Consider the following 16,265-nt stretch of genomic DNA (forward strand, 5'->3'; position numbering starts at 1 on the left):
CGCTGGAGTGGACAGGCCTCTGGCGCCTCCTTCGCTGGAGTGGACAGGCCTCTCGGCGCCGCCGCTGGAGTGGGACAGGCCTCTCAGCGCCTCCCGCCGGAGTGGACAGGCCTCTAGCCTCGCGCACACACACACTGGCTAGGACACACACACACACACACTAGAATCACACACACACTTAACGAGCATGCCCACACAGCTCATTTAAAAAAAAAAAAAAGCTATTGGTGTGAGTGTTTTGGGTGAAATAAGCCTCATACTGTTTAGGACAGTGGTTCCCAACCAAGACTACTAGCACCCCTGGGGTACTGGGACTATCCACAGGGGACTTCAGGACTACTAGGACCCTGGGGTACTGGGTCTATCCACAGGGGACTTTAGGACCACTGGGACTCCTGGGATACTGGGTCTTATCCACAGTGGGGGACTTCAGGGCTACTAGGACCCCCTGGGGTACTGGGTCTATCACAGGGGGGACTTTAGGACTACTAGGACTCTGGGGTACTGGGGCTATCCACAGTGGGGGGGACTTCAGGGCTACTAGGACCCCTGGGGTACTGGGGCTATCCACAGTGGGGGACTTTAGGACTACTAGGACTCCTGGGGCACTGGGGCTATCCACAGTGGGGGGACTTCAGGGCTACTAGGACCCCTGGGGTACTGGGTCTATCCACAGTGGGGGGCTTCAGGGATACTAGGGCCCCGGGGTACTGGGGCTATCCACAGGGGGGACTACTAGGACCCCTGGGGTATTGGGTCTATCCACAGGGGGGACTACTAGCACTCCTGGGGTACTGGGGCTGTCCACAGTGGGGGGGACTTCAGGGCTACTTGGACCCCTGGGGTACTGGGACTATCCACAGGGGGACTTCAGGACTACTAGGACCCTGGGGTACTGGGACTATCCACAGGGGGACTTTAAGACTCTCTGGGGTACTGGTACTTTCCACGGGGGGACTTCAGGACTACTAGGACCCCTGGGGTACTGGGTCTATCCACAGGGGGACTTTAGGACTACTAGGACTCCTGGGGTACTGGGGCTATCCACAGTGGGGGGACTTCAGGGCTACTAGGACCCCTGGGGTACTGGGGCTATCCACAGTGGGGGGGACTTTAGGACTACTAGGACTCCTGGGGTACTGGGGCTATCCACAGTGGGGGGACTTCAGGGCTACTAGGACCCCTGGGGTACTGGGTCTATCCACAGTGGGGGGCTTCAGGGATACTAGGACCCTGGGGTACTGGGGCCATCCACGGGGGGACTACTAGGCCCCTGGGGTATTGGGTCTATCCACAGGGGGACTTCAGGGCTAGCCTGGACCCTGGGGTACTGGTACTTTCCCACAGGGGGCTTTAGGACCCTGTGGTACTGGTACTTTCCACAGGGGGACTTCAGGACTACTAGGACCCCTGGGGTACTGGGACTATCCACAGTGGTGGGGGGCCTCAGGGATACTAGGACCCCTGGGGTACTGGGGCCATCCACAGGGGGACTACTAGGACCCCTGGGGTATTGGGTCTATCCACAGGGGGGACTACTAGGACTCCTGGGGCACTGGGGCTATCCACAGTGGGGGGGACTTCAGGGGCTACTTGGACCCCTGGGGTACTCGGGACTATCCACAGGGGGACTTCAGGACTACTAGGACCCCTGGGGTACTGGGACTATCCACAGGGGGACTTTAGGACTCCTGGGGTACTGGTACTTTCCACAGGGGGACTTCAGGACTACTAGGACCCCTGGGGTACTGGGACTATCCACAGGGGGACTTTAGGACTCCTGGGGTACTGGGGCTATCCACAGTGGGGGGACTTCAGGACTACTAGGACCCCTGGGGTACTGGGTCTATCCACAGGGGGACTTCAGGACTACTAGGACCCCTGGGGTACTGGGACTATCCACAGGGGGACTTCAGGACTACTAGGACCCCTGGGGTACTGGGACCATCCACAGGGGGACTTCAGGACTACTAGGACCCCTGGGGTACTGGGACTATCCCACAGGGGGACTTCAGGACTACCAGGACCCCTGGGGTACTGGGACTATCCACAGGGGAGACTTCAGGACTACTCGCACCCCTGGGGGTAGTTCAGGGGGCCTCTGGGCTGAGCAAATTATAAAGGTTAGGACATGGGGGTATTATGTGATGTCATCACTGGGTTAAGACATGGGGGTTATTATGTTGTGATGTCATCACTGGGTTAGGACATTGTGACATGTCATGCCACTCACAGTAAACACCACCCACAGTAAACACCACCCACAGTAAACACCACTCACAGTAAACACCACTCACAGTAAACACCACCCAGCCCAGGCCTTTGTCACACCACCCACAGTAAACACCACCCAGCCCAGGCCTTTGTCATACCACTCACAGTAAACACCACCTACAGTAAACATCCACCCACAGTAAACACCACCCACAGTAAACACCACCCAGCCCAGGCCTTTGTCATACCACTCACAGTAAACACCACCTACAGTAAACACCACTCACAGTAAACACCACCTACAGTAAACACCACTCACAGTAAACACCACCTACAGTAAACACCACCTACAGTAAACACCACCCACAGTAAACACCACCCACAGTAAACACCACCCAGCCCAGGCCTTTGTCATACCACTCACAGTAAAACACCACCTACAGTAAACACCACTCACAGTAAACACCACCTACAGTAAACACCACTCACAGTAAACACCACCTACAGTAAACACCACCCACAGTAAACACCACTCACAGTAAACACCACCTACAGTAAACACCACTCACAGTAAACACCACCTACAGTAAACACCACTCACAGTAAACACCACCCACAGTAAACACCACCTACAGTAAACACCACCCACAGTAAACACCACCTACAGTAAACACCACCCACAGTAAACACCACCCATAGTAAACACCACCCATAGTAAACACCACCCACAGTAAACACCACCTACAGTAAACACCACCCACAGTAAACACCACCTACAGTAAACACCACCCACAGTAAACACCACCCACAGTAAACACCACCCACAGTAAACACCACCCACAGTAAACACCACCCACAGTAAACACCACTCACAGTAAACACCACCCACAGTAAACACCACCCACAGTAAACACCACCCACAGTAAACACCACCCACAGTAAACACCACCCACAGTAAACACCACCCAGGCCTTTCACATAAACAGTCCTTTAGTCTGTTATACTGATAAAAGACTGAATCTACTGTATGACCCCACATCCTGTATATTTAGTAGTCCTGTAGCTCAGTTGGTAGAGCATGGCGCTTGCAACGCCAGGGTAGTGGGTTCGATTCCCGGGACCACCCATACGTAGAATGTATGCACACATGACATGTAAAGTCGCTTTGGATAAAAGCGTCCAGCTAAATGGCATATATACATATACATTTCAACACATTTCCCTCTTACAAGCCTATATAGCGAGACATTATGCATTGGTCCTCTGTCATCTAATCATCCTTAAACATATCCAGCAGTGTTTCCACTTAATAAACCCCGGTCAGCAGAGTGATCCATTTGTACAGTAGCAGCATGAAAGCCAATCAGACTAGAGAGGAGGATGAGATGTGAGGGCAGGTATCTGTGTTCCAGGTAGAGAGGAGGATGAGATGTGAGGGCAGGTATCTCATGTTCCAGGTAGAGAGGAGGGATGAGATGTGAGGGCAGGTATCTGTGTTCCAGGTAGAGAGGAGGGATGATGTGAGGGCAGGTATCTGTGTTCCAGGTAGAGAGGAGGGATGAGATGTGAGGGCAGGTATCTGTGTTCCAGGTAGAGAGGAGGGATGAGATGTGACGACAGGTATCTGTGTTCCAGGTACTATGCTGCGTTGAAGACCATGGAGCAGCTGGAGAAGGTGTACATCCCCGGTCAGCCGCTACCGCTTCTGTCAGATCATGGCTGAGAACCTGCCCGAGCTCAGAGAGGACATTAAGGACATCTCCATGTCCAACCTCAAGGACTTCCTGGAGAGCATCAGGAAACACTCAGACAAGATCGGAGAGACCGCCATGAAACAGGTAAGACGTTGTTGTTAGAAACAGGCAGAGTTATAAACAGGTAAGAGAGAGAAAACAGGCAGAGTACAGGTACTAAACAGGTAAGAGATGTTGTTGTTGTTGTTATATAGAAACAGGCAGAGAGTACAGGTACAAAAACAGGTAAGAGACGTTGTTGTTATATAGAAACAGGCAGAGTACAGGTACTAAACAGGTAAGAGACGTTGTTGTTGTTATATAGAAACAGGCAGAGTACAGGTACTAAACAGGTAAGAGACGTTGTTGTTATATAGAAACAGGCAGAGTACAGGTACTAAACAGGTAAGAGACGTTGTTGTTGTTATATAGAAACAGGCAGAGTACAGGTACTAAACAGGTAAGAGGACGTTGTTGTTGTTATATAGAAACAGGCAGAGTACAGGTACTAAACAGGTAAGAGACGTTGTTGTTGTTGTTATATTACAGGTTAAACATACGTTGTTATAGAAACAGGCAGAGTACAGGTACTAAACAGGTAAGAGAGCGTTGTTGTTGTTGTTATATAGAAACAGGCAGAGTACAGGTACTAAACAGGTAAGAGACGTTTGTTGTTATATAGAAACAGGCAGAGTACAGGTACTAAACAGGTAGAGGCGTTGTTGTTGTTGTTGTTGTTATATAGAAACAGGCAGAGTACAGGTACTAAACAGGTAAGAGACGTTGTTGTTGTTATATAGAAACAGGCAGAGTACAGGCACTAAACAGGTAAGAGATGTTGTTGTTGTTGTTATATAGAAACAGGCAGAGTACAGGTACTAAACAGGTAAGAGCGTTGTTGTTGTTATATAGAAACAGGCAGAGTACAGGTACTAAACAGGTACGTTGTTGTTATATAGAAACAGGCAGAGTACAGGTACTAAACAAACGTTGTTGTTATTATATAGAAACAGGCAGAGTACAGTACTAAACAGGTAAGAGACGTTGTTGTTATATAGAAACAGGCAGAGTACAGGTACTAAACAGGTAAGAGCGTTGTTGTTGTTATATAGAAACAGGCAGAGTACAGGTACTAAACAGGTAGAGACGTTGTTGTTGTTATATAGAACAGGCAGAGTACAGGTACTAAACAGGTAAGAGACGTTGTTGTTGTTATATAGAAACAGGCAGAGTACAGGTACTAAACAGGTAAGAGGCGTTGTTGTTATATAGAAACAGGCAGAGTACTAAACAGGTAGAGAGCGTTGTTGTTGTTATATAGAAACAGGCAGAGTACAGGTACTAAACAGGTAAGAGACGCTGTTTGTTGTTGTTGTTATATAGAAACAGGCAGAGTCCAGGTACTAAACAGGTAAGAGACGTTGTTGTTGTTATTATATAGAAACAGGCAGAGTACAGGTACTAAACAGGTAAGAGATGCTTGCGTTGTTGTTATATAGAAACAGGCAGAGTACAGGTACTAAACAGGTAAGAGATCGTTGTTGTTTATAGAAACAGGCAGAGTACAGGTACTAAACAGGTAAGAGACGTTGTTGTTATATAGAAACAGGCAGAGTACAGGTACTAAACAGGTAAGAGCGTTGTTGTTATATAGAAACAGGCAGAGTACAGGTACTAAACAGGTAAGAGACGTTGTTATATAGAAACAGGCAGAGTACAGGTACTAAACAGGTAAGAGACGTTGTTGTTGTATATAGAAACAGGCAGAGTACAGGTACTAAACAGGTAGAGACGTTGTTGTTATATAGAAACAGGCAGAGTACAGGTACTAAACAGGTATGAGACGTTGTTGTTATTATATAGAAACAGGCAGAGTACAGGTACTAAACAGGTAGAGGCGTTGTTGTTATATAGAAACAGGCAGAGTACAGGTACTAAACAGGTATGAGAGGTTGTTGTTGTTATATAGAAACAGGCAGAGTACAGGTACTAAACAGGTAAGAGCGTTGTTGTTGTTATATAGAAACAGGCAGAGTACAGGTACTAAACAGGTAGAGACGTTGTTGTTGTTATTATATAGAAACAGGCAGAGTACAGGTACTAAACAGGTAGAGACGTTGTTGTTGTTATATAGAAACAGGCAGAGTACAGGTACTAAACAGGTAAGAGACGTTGTTGTTGTTATATAGAAACAGGCAGAGTACAGGTACTAAACAGGTATGAGCGTTGTTGTTATTATTAGAAACAGGCAGAGTACAGGTACTAAACAGGTAAGAGCGTTGTTGTTATTATATAGAAACAGGCAGAGTACAGGTACTAAACAGGTAAGAGACGTTGTTGTTATATAGAAACAGGCAGAGTACAGGTACTAAACAGGTATGAGAGCGCGTTGTTGTTATATAGAAACAGGCAGAGTACAGGTACTAAACAGGTAAGAGAGCGTTGTTTGTTATTATATAGAAACAGGCAGAGTACAGGTACTAAACAGGTAAGAGACGTTGTTGTTGTTATTATAGAAACAGGCAGAGTACAGGTACTAAACAGGTATGAGGCGTTGTTGTTGTTATTATATAGAAACAGGCAGAGTACAGGTACTAAACAGGTATGAGACGTTGTTGTTGTTGTTATATAGAAACAGGCAGAGTACAGGTACTAAACAGGTAAGAGCGTTGTTGTTGTTGTTATATAGAAACAGGCAGAGTACAGGTACTAAACAGGTAGAGGCGTTATTTGTTGTTGTTGTTATATAGAAACAGGCAGAGTACAGGTACTAAACAGGTAAGAGACGTTGTTGTTATATAGAAACAGGCAGAGTACAGGTACTAAACAGGTAAGAGACGTTGTTGTTGTTATATAGAAACAGGCAGAGTACAGGTACTAAACAGGTAAGACGTTGTTGTTATATATAGAAACAGGCAGAGTACAGGTACTAAACAGGTATGAGGCGTTGTTGTTATTATATAGAAACAGGCAGAGTACAGGTACTAAACAGGTATGAGGCGTTGTTGTTGTTATAGAAACAGGCAGAGTACAGGTACTAAACAGGTAAGAGGCGTTGTTGTTGTTGTTGTTATATAGAAACAGGCAGAGTACAGGTACTAAACAGGTATGAGACGTTGTTGTTATATAGAAACAGGCAGAGTACAGGTACTAAACAGGTAGAGCGTTGTTGTTGTTGTTATATAGAAACAGGCAGAGTACAGGTACTAAACAGGTATGAGACGTTGTTGTTATATAGAAACAGGCAGAGTACAGGTACTAAACAGGTAAGAGCGTTGTTGTTGTTATATAGAAACAGGCAGAGTACAGGTACTAAACAGGTAAGAGATCGTTGTTGTTGTTATATAGAAACAGGCAGAGTACAGGTACTAAACAGGTATGAGCGTTGTTGTTGTTGTTATATAGAAACAGGCAGAGTACAGGTACTAAACAGGTAAGAGACGTTGTTGTTGTTATATAGAAACAGGCAGAGTACAGGTACTAAACAGGTATGAGGCGTTGTTGTTGTTATATAGAAACAGGCAGAGTACAGGTACTAAACAGGTATAGAGACGTTGTTGTTGTTATATAGAAACAGGCAGAGTACAGGTACTAAACAGGTAGAGCGTTGTTGTTATATAGAAACAGGCAGAGTACAGGTACTAAACAGGTCAGGAGATGATTGTTGTTATATAGAAACAGGCAGAGTACAGGTACTAAACAGGTAAGAGACGTTGTTGTTGTTATATAGAAACAGGCAGAGTACAGGTACTAAACAGGTAAGAGACGTTGTTGTTGTTGTTGTTATATAGAAACAGGCAGAGTACAGGTACTAAACAGGTAAGAGACGTTGTTGTTATATAGAAACAGGCAGAGTACAGGTACTAAACAGGTAAGAGACGTTGTTGTTGTTATATAGAAACAGGCAGAGTACAGGTACTAAACAGGTAGAGACGTTGTTATATAGAAACAGGCAGAGTACAGGTACTAAACAGGTAGAGACGTTGTTGTTGTTATATAGAAACAGGCAGAGTACAGGTACTAAACAGGTAAGAGACGTTGTTGTTGTTATATAGAAACAGGCAGAGTACAGGTACTAAACAGGTAGAGACGTTGTTGTTGTTATATAGAAACAGGCAGAGTACAGGTACTAAACAGGTATGAGCGTTGTTGTTATATAGAAACAGGCAGAGTACAGGTACTAAACAGGTAAGAGACGTTGTTGTTATATAGAAACAGGCAGAGTACAGGTACTAAACAGGTAAGAGACGTTGTTGTTGTTATAAACAGGAAACAGGCAGAGACGCTTGTTGTTATTATATAGAAACAGGCAGAGTACAGGTACTAAACAGGTAAGAGGCGTTGTTGTTGTTGTTATATAGAAACAGGCAGAGTACAGGTACTAAACAGGTAAGAGAGACGTTGTTGTTGTTATATAGAAACAGGCAGAGTACAGGTACTAAACAGGTAAGAGACATTGTTGTTATTATATAGAAACAGGCAGAGTACAGGTACTAAACAGGTAAGAGACGTTGTTGTTGTTATATAGAAACAGGCAGAGTACAGGTACTAAACAGGTAAGAGACGTTGTTGTTATTATATAGAAACAGGCAGAGTACAGGTACTAAACAGGTAAGAGACGTTGTTGTTGTTGTTGTTATATAGAAACAGGCAGAGTACAGGTACTAAACAGGTAAGAGACGTTGTTGTTGTTGTTGTTATATAGAAACAGGCAGAGTACAGGTACTAAACAGGTAAGAGACGTTGTTGTTGTTATATAGAAACAGGCAGAGTACAGGTACTAAACAGGTAAGAGACGTTGTTGTTGTTATATAGAAACAGGCAGAGTACAGGTACTAAACAGGACGTTGTTATTATATAACAGGCAGGTACAGGCACTAAACAGGATGAGACGTTGTTGTTGTTATATAGAAACAGGCAGAGTACAGGTACTAAACAGGTAAGAGGCGTTGTTGTTGTTGTTGTTATATAGAAACAGGCAGAGTACAGGTACTAAACAGGTAAGAGCGTTGTTGTTATATAGAAACAGGCAGAGTACAGGTACTAAACAGGTATGAGACGTTGTTGTTGTTGTTATAGAAACAGGCAGAGTACAGGTACTAAACAGGTAGAGACGTTGTTGTTGTTATATAGAAACAGGCAGAGTACAGGTACTAAACAGGTAAGAGAGTTGTTGTTGTTGTTGTTATATAGAAACAGGCAGAGTACAGGTACTAAACAGGTATGAGACGTTGTTGTTGTTATATAGAAACAGGCAGAGTACAGGTACTAAACAGGTAAGAGAGATTTGTTGTTGTTGTTATATAGAAACAGGCAGAGTACAGGTACTAAACAGGTAAGAGACGTTGTTGTTGTTGTTATATAGAAACAGGCAGAGTACAGGTACTAAACAGGTAGAGACGTTGTTGTTGTTATATAGAAACAGGCAGAGTACAGGTACTAAACAGGTAAGAGACGTTGTTGTTGTTATATAGAAACAGGCAGAGTACAGGTACTAAACAGGTATGAGACGTTGTTGTTTATATAGAAACAGGCAGAGTACAGGTACTAAACAGGTATGAGACGTTGTTGTTATATAGAAACAGGCAGAGTACAGGTACTAAACAGGTATGAGACGTTGTTGTTATATAGAAACAGGCAGAGTACAGGTACTAAACAGGTATGAGGCGTTGTTGTTGTTGTTGTTATATAGAAACAGGCAGAGTACAGGTACTAAACAGGTAAGAGACGTTGTTGTTATATAGAAACAGGCAGAGTACAGGTACTAAACAGGTAAGAGACGTTGTTGTTATATAGAAACAGGCAGAGTACAGGTACTAAACAGGTAAGAGACGTTGTTATATAGAAACAGGCAGAGTACAGGTACTAAACAGGTAAGACGCGTTGTTGTTGTTGTTATATAGAAACAGGCAGAGTACAGGTACTAAACAGGTATGAGACGCGTTGTTGTTGTTATATAGAAACAGGCAGAGTACAGGTACTAAACAGGTAAGACACGTTGTTGTTGTTATATAGAAACAGGCAGAGTACAGGTACTAAACAGCTATGAGCGTTGTTGTTGTTATATAGAAACAGGCAGAGCACAGGTAATTAAACAGGTAAGAGACGTTGTTGTTGTTATATAGAAACAGGCAGAGTACAGGTACTAAACAGGTAAGAGACGTTGTTGTTGTTATATAGAAACAGGCAGAGTACAGGTACTAAACAGGTAAGAGACGTTGTTATTATATAGAAACAGGCAGAGTACAGGTACTAAACAGGTAAGAGACGTTGTTGTTGTTGTTATATAGAAACAGGCAGAGTACAGGTACTAAACAGGTAAGAGCGTTGTTGTTATATAGAAACAGGCAGAGTACAGGTACTAAACAGGTTGCGTTGTTGTTGTTATATAGAAACAGGCAGAGTACAGGTACTAAACAGGTAAGAGACGTTGTTGTTATATAGAAACAGGCAGAGTACAGGTACTAAACAGGTAAGAGAGATTGTTGTTGTTATATAGAAACAGGCAGATACAGGTACTAAACAGGTAGAGACGCTTTGTTGTTATATAGAAACAGGCAGAGTACAGGCACTAAACAGGTAAGAGGCGTTGTTGTTGTTGTTGTTATATAGAAACAGGCAGAGTACAGGTACTAAACAGGTAAGAGGCGTTGTTGTTGTTGTTTATATAGAAACAGGCAGAGTACAGGTACTAAACAGGTAAGAGACGTTGTTGTTGTTATATAGAAACAGGCAGAGTACAGGTACTAAACAGGTAAGAGACGTTGTTGTTGTTATATAGAAACAGGCAGAGTACAGGTACTAAACAGGTAAGAGACGTTGTTGTTATTATATAGAAACAGGCAGAGTACAGGTACTAAACAGGTAAGAGACGTTGTTGTTATATAGAAACAGGCAGAGTACAGGTACTAAACAGGTAAGAGACGTTGTTGTTATTATATAGAAACAGGCAGAGTACAGGTACTAAACATAAGAGACGTTGTTGTTGTTATATAGAAACAGGCAGAGTACAGGTACTAAACAGGTAAGAGACGTTGTTGTTATTATATAGAAACAGGCAGAGTACAGGTACTCAAACAGGTAAGAGACGTTGTTGTTATTATATAGAAACAGGCAGAGTACAGGTACTAAACAGGTAAGAGATCGTTGTTGTTATATAGAAACAGGCAGAGTACAGGTACTAAACAGGTAAGAGACGTTGTTGTTATATAGAAACAGGCAGAGTACAGGTACTAAACAGGTATGAGACGTTGTTGTTGTTGTTATATAGAAACAGGCAGAGTACAGGTACTAAACAGGTAAGAGACGTTGTTGTTGTTATTATATAGAAACAGGCAGAGTACAGGTACTAAACAGGTAAGAGACGTTGTTGTTATATAGAAACAGGCAGAGTACAGGTACTAAACAGGTATGAGACGTTGTTGTTATTTATATAGAAACAGGCAGAGTACAGGTACTAAACAGGTAGAAACAGGAGAGTACAGTTAGAGCGTTGTTGTTGTTATATAGAAACAGGCAGAGTACAGGTACTAAACAGGTAGAGACGTTGTTGTTGTATAGAAACAGGCAGAGCACAGGTTGTTGTTGTTGTTATATAGAAACAGGCAGAGTACAGGTACTAAACAGGTATGAGACGTTGTTGTTATATAGAAACAGGCAGAGTACAGGTACTAAACAGGTAAGAGACGTTGTTGTTATATAGAAACAGGCAGAGTACAGGTAATTAAACAGGTAAGAGACGTTGTTGTTATTATATAGAAACAGGCAGAGTACAGGTACTAAACAGGTAAGAGACGTTGTGTTGTTGTTATATAGAAACAGGCAGAGTACAGCGTTAAACAGGTTGTTGTTGTTATATAGAAACAGGCAGAGTACAGGTACTAAACAGGTAGAGACGTTGTTGTTGTTATATAGAAACAGGCAGAGTACAGGTACTAAACAGGTATGAGAATTTGTTGTTGTTGTTATATAGAAACAGGCAGAGTACAGGTACTAAACAGGTAAGACGTTGTTGTTGTTATATAGAAACAGGCAGAGTACAGGTACTAAACAGGTAAGAGACGTTGTTGTTGTTATATAGAAACAGGCAGAGTACAGGTACTAAACAGGTATGAGACGTTGTTGTTGTTGTTATATAGAAACAGGCAGAGTACAGGTACTAAACAGGTAAGAGACGTTGTTGTTATATAGAAAACAGGCAGAGTACAGGTACTAAACAGGCATGAGACGTTGTTGTTGTTATATAGAAACAGGCAGAGTACAGGTACTAAACAGGTATGAGACGTTGTTGTTGTTGTTATATAGAAACAGGCAGAGTACAGGTACTAAACAGGTATGAGACGTTGTTGTTGTTGTTATATAGAAACAGGCAGAGTACAGGTACTAAACAGGTAAGAGACGTTGTTGTTGTTATATAGAAACAGGCAGAGTACAGGTACTAAACAGGTAAGAGACAGAAACAGGCAGAGTACAGGTACTAAACAGGTATGAGACTGGCTCCTTTGGACACTGTGTTAACTGGACCTCCAACTGCCTTAAATGCCAGTGAAACTAAATGCATGTTCTTCAACCGATTGCTGCCCGCACCTGCCTCGCCCGTCCAGCATCACTACTCTGGACAGCTCTGACTTAGAATACGTGGACAACTACAAATACCTGGATGTCTGGTTAGACTGTAAACTCTCCTTCCAGACTCACATTAAGCATCTCCAATCCAAAATTAAATCTAGAATCGACTTCCTGTTTCGCAACAAAGCATCCTTCACTCATGCTGCCAAACATACCCTCGTAAAACTGACCATCCTACCGATCCTCGACTTGGCGATGTCATTTACAAAATAGCCTTCAACACTCGACTCAGAAAATTAGATGCAGTCTATCACAGTGCCATCCGTTTTGTCACCAAAGCCCCATACACTACCACCACTGCGACCTGTATGCTCTCATTGGCTGGCCCTCGCTTCATACTGTTCGCCAAACCTAGGTAAAGCCCTGCCTTGTCTCAGCTCACTGGTCACCATTGCAGCACCCACCAGTAGCACGCGCTCCAGCAGGTATATTTCACTGGTCACCCCCAAAGCCAATTCCTCCTTTGGCTGCCTTTCCTTCCAGTTCTCTGCTGTCAGTGATTGTAACGAACTGCAAAAATCACTGAAGCTGGAGACTCACATCTGCCTCACTAACTTCAAGCACCAGCTGTCAGAGCACCTTACAGATCACTGCACCTGTACATAGCCCATCTGTAAACAGCCCATCCATCTACCTACCTCATCCCCATACTGTATTTATTTATCTTGCTCCTTCGCACCCCAGTATCTCTACTTGCACATTCATCTTCTGCACATCACCCATTCCAGTGTTTAATTGCTATATCATAATTACTTCGCCACTATGACCTATTTTATTGCCTTTAATTCCCTTATCCTACCTCATTTGCACACTGTGTGTGTGTGTGTGTGTGTGTGTGTGTGTGTGTGTGTGTGTGTGTGTGTGTGTGTGTGTGTGTGTATTATTATTATTATTTTCTACTGTATGTTTGTTTATTCCATGGTTAACTGTGTCGTTCTATGTGTCGAACTGCTTTGCTTTGCTTAATCTCGGCCAGGTCGAAATTGTAAATGAGAACTTGTTCTCAACTGGCCTATCTGGTTAAATAAAGGTGAAATAAATAAATTAAAAAAAATCTTCAATCAATTGTAGAAAATGAACAAAAAATGTCTGATCTTATGCTAGGAAGCTTTGCTCTGAGAAGGAGAGAGGTCTGACTGTGTTGTCTGTACCTCCCAGGCTCAGCAGCACAGGACGTTTCTGAGAAGGAGAGAGGTCTGACTGTGTTGTCTGTACCTCCCAGGCTCAGCAGCACAGGACGTTTCTGAGAAGGAGAGAGGTCTGACTGTGTTGTCTGTACCTCCCAGGCTCAGCAGCACAGGACGTTTAACAGTGTGGTTCAGAAGCATGACAGTGGTATGGGCTACACCAGGCCAGTCTACTCCCTGAACGGCCGGACGCCAACGCAGCACAACGGCCTAGCGGCGGAGGAGGAGTAGACCAACCAGAGGAGGAGGGAGTGGAGGAGGACCAATCAGAGGAGGAGGTAGAGGACTCTTCTTCAAAGTAACTTTTCAGACCTCTTTTTCATAGTTTGTACTTTTTCATACTCTTTGGTCCAGTATTAAAGCTACACGTTGGAGTTATCTACACTTAATGTGAAGGCACCCTGTACATTATTTACAAGAAAAGCCCAAGTGATCATCTGTGTTATCTAACGTAACGTGGTTTAACCTCCTGACTGTGTTATCTAACGGAGCGTGGATTAACCTCCTGACTGTGTTATCTAACGTAACGTGGTTTAACCTCCTGACTGTGTTATCTAATGTAACGTGGTTTAACCTCCTGACTGTGTTATCTAACGTAACGTGGTTTAACCTCCTGACTGTGTAACGTGGTTTAACTTCCTGACTGTGTTATCTAATGTAACGTGGTTTAACCTCCTGACTGTGTTATCTAACGCTAACGTGGTTTAACCTCCTGACTGTGTTATCTAACGTAACGTGGTTTAACTTCCTGACTGTGTTATCTAACGTAACGTGGTTTAACCTCCTGACTGTGTTATCTAGCGTAACGTGGTTTAACCTCCTGACTGTGTTATCTAATGTAACGTGGTTTAACCTCCTGACTGTGTTATCTAACGGAACGTGGTTTAACCTCCTGACTGTGTTATCCTAACGGAACGTGGTTTAACCTCCTGACTGTGTTATCTAACGTAACGTGGTTTAACCTCCTGACTGTGTTATCTAACGTAACGTGGTTTAACCTCCTGACTGTGTTATCTAACGTAACGTGGTTTAACCTCCTGACTGTGTTATCTAATGTAACGTGGTTTAACCTCCTGACTGTGTTATCTAATGTAACGTGGTTTAACCTCCTGACTGTGTTATCTAACGTAACGTGGTTTAACCTCCTGACTGTGTTATCTAATGTAACATGGTTTAACCTCCTGACTGTGTTATCTAACGTAACGTGGTTTAACTTCCTGACTGTGTTATCTAACGTAACGTGGTTTAACCTCCTGACTGTGTTATCTAACGTAACGTGGTTTAACCTCCTGACTGTGTTATCTAATGTAACGTGGTTTAACTTCCTGACTGTGTTATCTAACGTAACATGGTTTAACCTCCTGACTGTGTTATCTAACGTAGCGTTGGTTTAACTTCCTGACTGTGTTATCTAATGTAACGTGGTTTAACCTCCTGACTGTGTTATCTAACGTAACGTGGTTTAACCTCCTGACTGTGTTATCTAACGTAACGTGGTTTAACCTCCTGACTGTGTTATCCCTAACGTAACGTGGTTTAACCTCCTGACTGTGTTATCTAACGTAACGTGGTTTAACTTCCTGACTGTGTTATCTAACGTAACGTGGTTTAACTTCCTGACTGTGTAACATGGGTTAACTTCCTGACTGTGTTATCTAATGTAACCTGGTTTAACCTCCTGACTGTGTTATCTAATGTAACGTGGTTTAACCTCCTGACTGTGTTATCTAACGTACGTGGTTTAACCTCCTGACTGTGTTATCTAACGTAACGTGGTTTAACCTCCTGACTGTGTTATCTAACGTAACGTGGTTTAACCTCCTGACTGTGTTATCTAACGTAACGTGGTTTAACCTCCTGACTGTGTTATCTAACGTAACGTGGTTTAACCTCCTGACTGTGTTATCTAATGTAACGTGGTTTAACCTCCTGACTGTGTAAAGTGGTTTATAACCTCCTGACTGTGTTATCTAACGTAACGTGGTTTCACCTCCCAGGTATTAACAGCCCAGGACCTGGTGGACTTCTCTCCTGTTTACAGATGTCTCCACATCTACACCGTTCTGGTATGTACACTATTTACTGTTCCTTAACATCACCTTTATCAATCGGTTGAGGTTGCGCATGGATATATTTTTCCATTTTCAGTGATCAGATTTTCCTGCACTTTACGATGAAGCGTACGTTCTGTTATAGTCACAGCCGTGATTTAACCAGTTTTATAAACGTCTGAGTGTTTTCCATCCACACATACTAATCATATGCATATACTATATTCCTGGCACGAGTAGCAGGGTGCTGAAATGTTGCGCGATTTTTAACAGAATGTTCGAAAAGTAAGGGGAGGAGTAACAGGTTAACGTGCCATCAATCGGCTCCCTATTCCTGATATAGGACCTTTAGTAACCTGGTATATTTGTGTTTACCAATAGATGGCAGTATGGACTCGAGACGGGGGTTTGCTTCCCGCTATCCGTAGCTATTTCCTGTGTCTGCCTATATA

General features: G+C 43.4%; 1 protein-coding gene and 1 long non-coding RNA gene across 2 annotated transcripts; both read left to right on the forward strand.

The window, feature by feature from the left end:
- The first annotated feature begins 3,903 nt into the window (after window positions 1–3,903).
- LOC127926492 (exocyst complex component 6-like) lies at window positions 3,904–15,829 on the forward strand. Its single transcript, XM_052511875.1, has 3 exons — window positions 3,904–4,052; window positions 13,862–14,040; window positions 15,760–15,829. The coding sequence occupies exons 1-2, from the start codon at window positions 3,930–3,932 to the stop codon at window positions 13,991–13,993; spliced, it is 255 nt and encodes an 84-aa protein (XP_052367835.1). The 5' UTR covers window positions 3,904–3,929; the 3' UTR covers window positions 13,994–14,040; window positions 15,760–15,829.
- On the forward strand, window positions 9,243–12,376 carry LOC127926493 (uncharacterized). The gene is made up of 3 exons (XR_008124256.1): window positions 9,243–9,329; window positions 11,177–11,292; window positions 12,327–12,376. It is a non-coding gene; the product is annotated as an uncharacterized LOC127926493 (long non-coding RNA).
- Window positions 15,830–16,265: the final 436 nt, after the last annotated feature.

The sequence above is a fragment of the Oncorhynchus keta genome, unplaced genomic scaffold (genome assembly GCF_023373465.1).
Source record: "Oncorhynchus keta strain PuntledgeMale-10-30-2019 unplaced genomic scaffold, Oket_V2 Un_contig_7648_pilon_pilon, whole genome shotgun sequence".
NCBI classification, from domain to species: Eukaryota; Metazoa; Chordata; class Actinopteri; order Salmoniformes; family Salmonidae; genus Oncorhynchus; species Oncorhynchus keta.